Source organism: Camelus ferus, chromosome 17 (genome assembly GCF_009834535.1).
Source record: "Camelus ferus isolate YT-003-E chromosome 17, BCGSAC_Cfer_1.0, whole genome shotgun sequence".
Classification (NCBI taxonomy): Eukaryota; Metazoa; Chordata; class Mammalia; order Artiodactyla; family Camelidae; genus Camelus; species Camelus ferus.
The window spans coordinates 24575167-24585573 of record NC_045712.1 but is presented as its reverse complement, the minus strand read 5'-3'; the positions used below and the strand labels follow the sequence as shown (position 1 = coordinate 24585573).

The window sequence follows — 10407 nt, the reverse complement described above, 5'->3', positions numbered from 1 at the left end:
AAGTCATATCATGTTACTCTTCTGCTCCAAATGTCACGTGGCTTCCCATCTTGCTGGGAATAAAAGCTAAAGCCCTTAACCTGGTTTGCAGAGGCCTTGCCTAATCTAGCTCGTGCTGCCTCTCTGACTGCATCATCACCACTTCCCCCTTGTTCGCTTTGCTCCAGGTGCACCGACCTTTATTCTCTGTGAACATGCCAAGTCCACTTCCACATCAAGGCATTTCCTCTTGCTGTTTCTTATGCCTCTAAAACTTCCCTAGTTTTCCCAAATGCTGTCTCCTTATTTCATTCAGGTTTCTACTTAAAGTTCTGCTTCCAAAGAAGCCTTTCCCTGACCATTCTACCCGAAGCAATAACTTCTCCCATGCCCCAGCCAAACCACCCTTGGTCACCTACTATCTCTATTCTGCTTTAATTTTTCTTCTTAGAACTTATCACCACCATTATTTATTTGTCTGTGGTCTGTCTCCGCTCTCTATAATGAAGGCATCATGAGAGTAGGGACTTTTGATCACAAGAAAGCGATAGAACTCAGCAGGTGCTCCATAAGCATTTGTTAATTGAGTGAATGCATAAAAACCTGTGTATGTATGCAGTGAATTGTTGTGTATGGCTTGATGGGAAAATAGTAATTCTAACTTTCTATTTTAAACTTGACCTGTGGCCCTGTTTTATCAAAAAGTAATGCATGTGCTGGAAGCAAACACCACATTGCCTTTATTGCTTATCTTCAAGATCTCAGTTTTCCAGATGCAATTTGCTTAGGCTTTGTTGCTTTCGAGCTGGCAAGAATTTGTGAGTTCTGCTGTTCTGTCAGCATTGTGTATTATCAGGGTGCTTAACTTTTCTTCATATGCTCACTAAGTGAAGAAAGTACGGCTTGATGTAGTTAGAGTATGTGATTCCTAAGGTCTTCTAGTTAAAAATAATTTCTCTTTAAGATGGGCCTTTAAAAATCTAATGCTCCATTAGGTGATTTCTAAATAGTATGATGTTACAAACATTTTAATCAATAAGATCATGGCCACTTAAAAACATTAGCAGATTCTACTAGTTTGTAATTTATTTTATAAGTAATTTTATTTACAAACACTTTAATCAAGCTTATTTTGGCAAGTATCTTTTTAGGGGAAATTCCAGATAGAGACTTTACTAACACGATGGTAAAGAATGATCTGTCTTTAAAGGCATTCTTTACAGATAAGTTACATTCCAAGAATTTTAATTATTATATAAAATTGTGCTTCTCTATAATAGAAATAGAAACTGAAAAATTCCTGAGTCAAGATTTCACTTGTGAGCAAATAGGAGTTTAGTTTTTAAACCTTTATTCTTAAGTAAACCTTTTTGCTAAGCATCTACAGTCACGGCATTTACGTTTTTTTGCTTGTAAGGTTAAAACCACTATGGTGTCCATAATTAAGTTCATTAAGATGTTTCTACTTAACTCTTACAAAGGTGACACTTTTTATTAAACTGAAGAGAGTAGAAATCTGTGACACTAGGGACACATACTGTTTTCTAAAGCTAATTAAAGCTAAATGAGGCCTGGAAACCTGGGATGACTCTCACTCCAGAGACTGTAGCTTTATAGTGAAACCTTAGTTCTTTCAAAATAGGGCAGATGATTCTCTCTCTTTCCCCAACCCCGACTTGAGTGTCCTTCCTGGAGAAACCAGAGATGTTGCTGGTGGTTGAGATCTTTGTTGTTACATACACAGTAATTTCAGTTAGAGAAAACAGCTCTACGCTCCTGTTCCATTCTATTCTGATTAAGTTTAGTAACTTTTACTGGAAAACAAACAGTCCAGGATGGAGTCGAGATAAACAGTATTTTGCATGATCCAGTTCAATCATATTGTTAGATTTCACTTTATAGAGATTTTTAAACAGTAGGAAGTAAGGACTTCGTTTTAAGATCTTTATTAAATAAGCCTCTTTTTACATTGCCTTTTTTAGAGGTTCAAAGAAATGAACACTTTTCATAGTTTAACTATTTCTCTTTCTTTTTTCATTCCCTTTCCATATCCCTTTTTTATTTTACCCAACACCAAAAATGCCCTTTCAGAAACATAAAGTAGATCTTTTCTACAAGCTACGCCATGTGATGAATGAACTTATTGACCTTCGAAGGCAGCTACTGTCTGGGCACCTGACTCAGGATCAGGTGCGGGAGGTTAAGCGGCACATCACCGTGCGCCTGGACTGGGGTAATGAGTAAGTATGAATATCGTTTGGGTATCTCTCAGTTTCATTTATGATCCGAGTTTATACCTGATCAAAGCTTCTCTTTAGTGATTAAAAGACGTTGTATTCTCCACTAAGCTTTGATCATGTTTACAATCAGTAGTTGTTTCTTTTAGTTTATAGCAAAGAACACTCATTGGTTCTACTCACTGAAACTCTCTCAGCCTCTGTTTTCACTTTTGGAAAATTAAATAATTGGACTACATTATATTCTGGAGTTTCTTCCAAATCAGATTTGTTGATTCTAGACCCCAGTAATCAGAATACTCTTTTGTTTCATCTTTTAGTACTTTTTAAATTTCATGTAAATTCAATGTCTTTTACATTTTATACAGTGAATCTGAATAAGCATATACTACAAATGGGAGCTGTCTACATCTGTACTTCAAAATATTCTTGACTTGTCATTTAAAAATAGTTCTGCATTTATGCAGTGGGTATGATTATTTGCTATCGCCAGACAAGTAAAATTCTAAGACTTTGGCAGGGAAGCTAGAGTAGATAGTATTCAGATTTTATTTCTTCCTAGATTTAATAATTGATACAATGTTCAAGTGCTTATCTCATTCTCTTAAAATGAGGTCCATTGAAACTTTGAAGTGCCTGAGTTGCTTCCTATTTAAGATAAATATATATAAATATATATATAATATATTTTATATATATATACACATACACACACACCCCTTAAGTATATTTTAGTACAAGTATTTAGTTCTTCTCCCCTTTGAGACATCATTGAAATGATAGAAAATAAAAGGAATGGGAGGAGCCCAGCAATAAATGGGATATATGAACCCATTTTTAGGAGCTGAAAAGTAGAGAGATGATTAGTGACGGAAGAAGCCCATAATATATGGAGGAACTTTAGCTAATGAAGGAGCTGCTCTGCCCTGCAGCTTCTAGAATCATGAAAGAAAGGGAGTATGCTTTGGAATTTAAAAAAGGACATGCTTAAAAGTCTGTAAAGGAATAATACTTCACCAACATGAGTAGAAAACCTGACAGCCAAGTGTTTCCCTTCGGATAAACAAATACAAATACCAACTGCCTAGAGGAAAACTGGGCAATGTAAGTTTGGCCTGGGACTTTGTTGCAGATTTCTTCAGATTGTGATATTTAAGGGTTTCAAAGTGTAATGACTAGATTTCTTCCATTTATGAGAAAGAGACGCTTGCTAGTCATCTACCCTCATAAAGAAAAGTCCCCCACACTCTTAGTGCCTTCTAAATTTGAGTGAACAGTTGACCCTTATCAGATATTTGGGAGAAATCCTTCCAGAGGGAAGAGAGAGACCAAGATAAACAAAATACCTGGCTCCAGAGAGACCTAGAGATAAGTAAAGAACTTGAAAAAAAATCTCTGAGTATCCTTAAAGAGAATCAGAAAGACTCATTATGTACTATAAAATGCTATGAAAAAGGATTGGAGAATGTGATTTCAAAAAAAAAATGCAGGAAGAGAACAGAAAGATAATTTTATCTTATATTTCGGAAAAGAAAACAGAGATGGGAAATGTTGAGGAAAGAATAATACAGAGGTTCAGTCCAGGGGGTCCAACATCAGACATTATAATTTCCAGGAAAAGAATAAAGGCGATAAAAGGGAAGTTCTAAAGAACTGATAGAAGATTTCCTAGAGCCAAAGGGCAGGTGAATTTAAAAGCTCTTAGAATTGAAAGAGCCCATCAGATACCTAGTGTAATGAATGGGGAGGAAGAACCAAAATCCACAGCGAGGCACCTTAAGATATTTCAGTATTCCAGGGATGAAGAGAAGCTTCTAAAAAGGTTGTCAGACAGAAAAACAGGTCTTACAAAAGAATAAGATTCACACCACAGCCTCACAAATTTTATCAGTAACACTTGATGCTAGAATATAATGATGTAATGTCTTCAAAATTCATTTGGGAAATGATTTGCCAGCCAGAATTTTATAAACAACTAAACTATCAAATCAAGTGTCAAGGCCAAATAAAGCCATTTTAAAGCATTCAAGGATATAGAAGTTACCTTTCATGGCTCCTTTCTTAAGAAGGGCCTTGAGGATGTGTCCTTGCAGAGTAATACCAGCCCAGCATGGTATTGTTTTTCAGTAGAAAAGAAAAAATTTACAACCCTAAATTAGTTATTTGTGACATTTTGAAGTTACAGCATCCTATCCTGGTTAATTTCATTAAATTACACTCTTTCTTGACTGTTAATAGGATTTCTTGACATGTACCACAGACTCCTGTATATACCATGAATTCAGGTGTACCATAGATCAGACAGTGTTCTCTAAATCTAACTTTGGGTAGTAAAAATCTTGGCAAAATGCAGTATGATAACTTACAGCATAGCTACTGATCCTGTCTCCTCATCCCCAAATAGTATGTTATTAAATGGTACCATTGCATTTATTTAAAAAAGCAATAATAGTAATAATTGCAAACATAATATGACTATGTGCCAAGCAAATTGTTGCACTGGAAATGACACTAACAGTTGCATAAATCATTATGTTGCAGTTTTAACTGCAACCATACATACCAGTAAATATAAGAGAAATATTTTAGAAATACTAGTATCTCTTTAGGATAAAGCTTGGAAAACAGACCAATTAGATTTTGCAGTCAAATCTGAAAACTTAAAGGTGATAGCTTGCAAACAAGTTCAATTACATTTGAAAAAGGTAGAGGCCATTATAAATACCTGTCAGTAAATTATAGTGCTATTCTACCTTCATTAATAACTTTTTATCTACAGAATGTGTATGTGCTTCTGTGTGTGTAGAGGGTAGTATTTATATGTTCATTTTGATAAAAACCAAAAACCAGGAGATTAGTTTTACCCCCAAACACATACTTTCCCCCTTCTCCCTCCCCTTTCCCCTGATCCTCCTCTCCTGGAGTCTCTGTATCTTCTTCCCTCCTTTTCCCCTCCCCTTCCACTTCTTTCCTTCCCCCTTCTTCTTCTTTTAATTTCTCTTTACCTACACTGGAAATTACAGTCACTTGAAAACTTAATTGAGAACTTTGTAGGTCTATAATATTATTAAAGGAAGCAGACATATGCTCCCCAAACAATAGGACTATTCTCTCTGATTCTCACTTGAATGAACCTTTTGAAAATTTTTCCTTCTTACTTTGAAAGAAGAAATGATTTAGTGCAAAAATAAAATCATATCATACTGTTCAGTTATATAAAGGAGACTGTTCTATGCAACAGTTGATCATTGATAACCATATCCGTTGTTCCCATTTTATGCCCTCATAGTTCCACACTTCTTATTCCACCACATTTTCATAAATGCCATAAAATATTGAAGCTTAGCACATGTTGGCATGTGGTGGGTGCACAATCCATGTTTGCTGATTGTATTTTTATGTTTTAATTGATGTAACTAAATATTAATCATATGTAAGTTTAAACCTTATGCCTTTTCCTGTATTTCAGAACCTGTTTCAGAAGCTATTAATAACAGCTACTAATTGTTTATTGAGCACATCTGTCTGTATCATTGTGGCAAGTGCATGGTCAAACTTTATATGCACTGTTACAATGAGATGCTGTTATGATCTTCCAAGGCAAGAAACATGTTTTCCATTGTTGCATAGTGAGTGGTAGAACTAGTGTTTGTACCTAGAACTGATCCCAAAAGCCGTATAGCTTCTGCAGGACTTTACTATCTCTATGATTATTTATAAGTGTAAGTCTTAAAACCAAATAAATTATTGTCAGTATTTCTGGTCTGTAGGTTATTCGATCTTTGTTCTATCATCTATACTCCTTGTCCCATAATGTGTATCTGCTTTAACACTGAGTTAGAACATTCAAGGATAGAAACTAAACTGGTACCCTTTTATTTAGAGTTTAAAAATACAGAGCTCTCCACATTTATATGACAACAATTTAAATTTTGTTTCCTGAGATTAGGAATTATTTATTTTGCCAAAAACTTGAAGATTCTGGCATTAAATGTATGTGACTTTCACTCGTTGGCCTCTTCGTGTATGTGTACACCCATTCCATAAGTGAAAGTTACTATAATTGTATTAGGCAGAAATCACATTTGTAATACTATGTTATAAAATACAGGAAGGGCATAAAACAAAGTAGTGTTCAAATTAACCAACCATTATTTCTGCTCAACTCTCCCGTTCAAAGAATAAGTCAGTTAATTACATTCTCTCCAAGGGAATTCTAAAATAATTTATCTAGCAATGTAATTTTAATGTGTTAATTTAATATTTTCATCACCTATTAAAGATGTTGAGAAAAGTTTCTTCTCAGTCTCTAATCTTATCACCATGGTAAATATAGCATAGCTGAGTTAAGTTGTGTAAGCCCACTACTGACACAGCTTAGTTGATCTCTGCCTTAGAAAAATACCTAAGTAAGAAATATTTTACTCTTAGAATAATTTATAGGAATTTTTGTATTTTTTCTTTAGGGAGAAAGTACAGATTTGAATAAAATATAAATATTTTATAAGCTGTTGAATTAGAATGTTTCTACAGATTTTAAGTATCAAATGAAAAAATTGGTATCTTTTTATTGTGAAGTCTTATCATTTAAGACAAATAACTGACAAATATGTAATAATTTCTAGTTATTTAATTGTCTTTCTCTCCCTCTCCCTCTATCATATTCTTTCCCTCCCCTGCCTCTCTTTTGTACCTTTTCTCAGATTTTCATAAATTGTATGTAACCCACCCACGTCTCTTTCTTCCTGCTTAGTTTATGTTGCTCACCAAGGGAATTACTCTTGGAGGAAGCAACACAAGCAGCAGTTTGGGTTGTAGTGTGTAGAAAATACTGCCACCCCATGCCCCACCCCAGCGAGTTTCCTCTGAGTAGATTTTTAGCTAGGACTCAGAAAGGTTTGTTCAGTACTTTCTCTTTAAGGGCATAGTGATATTTTCCAGCTTCAGGACATCTGAAATTAGCAGAAGCTTCCAGGGCTTTCTTAGATTTCTCCTGATGTAAGGTATTGTGCCCATCAATCAGTATTTTGCCCTACTTAAGAAGTCTGAGATAACTTTGTTTAAAGTGTACATGTGTCAGAATCGTCTGCCAAGTTACTATGTTCAGACGACTAATACCCACACACTCACTGGTTCTTGTGCATCTGTTTTGCCCACCATCATACCCTGCACTTAGCACAATGCCTGCACTTGACAGGCACTAGGTGAGCATATCTAAGTGCTAAGGTGGGTTTGTTCTTACGCCTGGTGGCCACTCATTCATCAGTCTGTATTTGTTTCCTTCTGGGTTAATGGATTGATACAAAAATCATTCCTCAGACTATTAATGACCAAATTGATTAAAATCACTTACAGCCATTAGTACTTAACTTCATGGTTATTAGTGGAAAGGCGGCAGTTACAGTGGAAATATCATGGGTTCAGAGTAAGACAGACCTAGCTTGAGACAAGCTCAACTCCACTCCCTTAAGAGACCACTTAGTTAACTTCTCTGGTCTTCAGTGTTCTCAATTATAAAATGGGTGTAATACTGTGTACTTCCCATAGTGCTTAGAGATGATATCCAAAAAACACCTATTCCAAGTAAATGTTCAGTAAAAAAGGTAGCTATTATCTTATATTTTATTATCTAAATACAAGTGTACCATGCTTTCATTAGTATATTATATCTGTATGCGCTCTTTACTCTAAGTGTTAGAAAAGGGCACTGCCCACAGAAAATCTTAGTATCTCTAGTCTTTTTCAACTGATTCTGGGGGAGAACTAAGTCATAAATGCATTAAAACTTCCTTTGTTTATAATTAATTAACTTTAAGTTATTTCCTGTGTTCTTTGGTTCGGGTGAGGAAACCCAGAAGAAAAAGAGGCAATAGAAAATAGACTAGAATATGGAACATTTAAAAGACATGTAAAATTCAAAGAATTTGATACAGAGATTCAGGGCCTTTAGAGAGGTGCATCTAAAAGAACATAGGAGCAAAAGTATGTCTCTTATTCACTCCTGCATCCCTAAGTTCAGCATGAGCCTAGTATGGAGTAGATGCCAATAAATATTTATTGAATTATTGGAATGAATGAACAAGTGATCAGTGACAAGTGGTGAGAGGCTAACTATTTTTGGGAAGACTGTTCACCTAAGCAATTAGACCACTTTGAAAACTCAGCTCTATACCACATCTGTATGTAGATATTTACATAGTTGTATGCCTCCTGCTTGTGTCCATCTGTTTAGGAGTCTATTTTTCAGACACTGTACCTCTTCAATCACAGCCCTTGTGCTGTAAGCCATAGTTTGGCTAATGATGTAACTACAACATAATGATAATTACAATAGCAGAAGCAGTTCACAATGCCTGATGAATGAGTGATTCACATGGATTAATCCTTAAAAACAGCTTATGATGGTAGAGAAGACAGTGTGACTTGGTGGGAGAGCCAAGATACAAACTAAGCAATCTGACATCAGAACCCATGCTCTTCAACTACTGTGTGGCACTGCCTACCTTTGCTGTGAAGATGGAGAAGAGACTAAGCTGACCATTCCCTGTGCTTACTGTTCACTGTTCTTAGAGAATACCATAGGAAGAAACAGCCAGAGTGAATATTATTCAGAGTGAATTTATAGTAAACATGTGTTGTTTCTCACTGTGCAGCATCTCTCCCTTCTTCCAATGAGGACATTCCTCCAATTTGACTTTTGAAAACTACTCTTTCTCCATTGAAGATGATCTTAGTAGAGGGAAATCAGTCTTTGGTTTTGTCAGATCACCTGTTAATCATTTTATTTCCTAAGATAATGAAATCAACTAAAAGGTACTGTGCTCTAGTGATTTCTAGGAGAGGGAAAACGCTCTGCTCTCAGGGGTAAATTAGCATGGTGAATGTGAACATTTGCTTGACTCAAAACTGCTGTATTCCCAGTATTTAGCACCACTGGTGTACATGATAGATCCTCAGAGAATATCTTTGAGGTTAGTGGGTGGATATATGGGTGGAGGGATAATTGAATGGACAAGCAAACTGAGGGTGTCGTAGTGCTAAGAGATGGAGTTTGCATGAATGCTGGTCTCCAGACAGGCCCCATCACTGTGCGGTGCACTACCACAGAACACGTACACTCAGCCCTGGCACTATTGACTTACATCCATCTGGATTTTTTTCTTAAACTATTGTATTGAAAACATCTATTTTGGAGGGAGGGTATAGCTCAAGTGGTAGAGCACATGCTTAGCTTGCACAAAGTCCTGGATTCATTTTCCGGTACCTCCTCTAAAAATAAATAAAGCTAACTACACGCACCCCAAAAAGAAAACACCTGTTTTGATTGGATTGTTTGTACAGTCCTTTTTGTTACTAAATTGTAATATTTAGATTATATCATACATTGTATGACCACCAGCAGTTAAAGAATACGTGTGAAATCTTCTCTCTTGATTTTTTTTATTTAAGAAGTTTCAATAGCATGACTACAGAAAATTTGTAAACTGTCTTAAGTGCTCATTGTATAATACCCCTTTCCTTATACAAGTACTAATATCATTTTTGTGATCTTTCCACTGTTTTTTCATATGCATGTAAAAGTATTTTAAATATTTGAGATCATTCTTTAAAGTGTAAATTGCTTTTTATCCTGAGAGAGGTAAAAAGGATGTGCTTCAGTGCTCTTTTGCTCTCCATGACACTGCTGCCTTTTCATGCTTTAAGTGTTAGAAACCAGAAGTCTGAAATAATTTCAGAGAAATTAAGAATAGTTAATAAGAGATGATTGAATAGAGTATTTCTTTGATTATGAAGGTAGGAAATAAAACCTCTTACAGATTTAAGTGCATTAACTTTAATAATCAGATTTGATGGCATAGTTTTACCATTAAACTATAAACTATTAAAATCATCCCCTCTTTAAAAACTCACATTTCTCTATTATAGAATAATGCAAGTTATAATAATAGATAATAGAAAAAGTTGAGTTTTTATCCTTTAGTAGAAAAATAGGTTTCTCCTTTTTTCTTGCCTACTAGAAGTACACATCTGAATTTTAATTCTTAATCACACTAATCATATTAGCCTATGTAATTAGTATCTTTGCTATACCTTCTTCATACAAGCTTGATTTCCCATTTTTATTTTAACAGTCTCACTACAATTTAACATCTTCATATCTTTTCCTATAAGTAGAATGTAAATTATAAAT

The 10407-nt window shown here is 35.2% G+C and overlaps 1 protein-coding gene across 8 annotated transcripts in view; it reads left to right on the top strand.

Moving 5' to 3' along the window:
- Window positions 1-10407, top strand: part of DOCK3 (dedicator of cytokinesis 3) — a 299241-nt gene that overhangs the window by 124515 nt on the left and 164319 nt on the right. For all 8 annotated transcript variants that reach the window (XM_032458413.1, XM_032458418.1, XM_032458411.1 and 5 more), the window contains exon 6: window positions 2071-2219. In XM_032458413.1, coding sequence (XP_032314304.1) covers window positions 2071-2219 — 149 coding nt within the window. The remainder of the gene's footprint in view (window positions 1-2070; window positions 2220-10407) is intronic.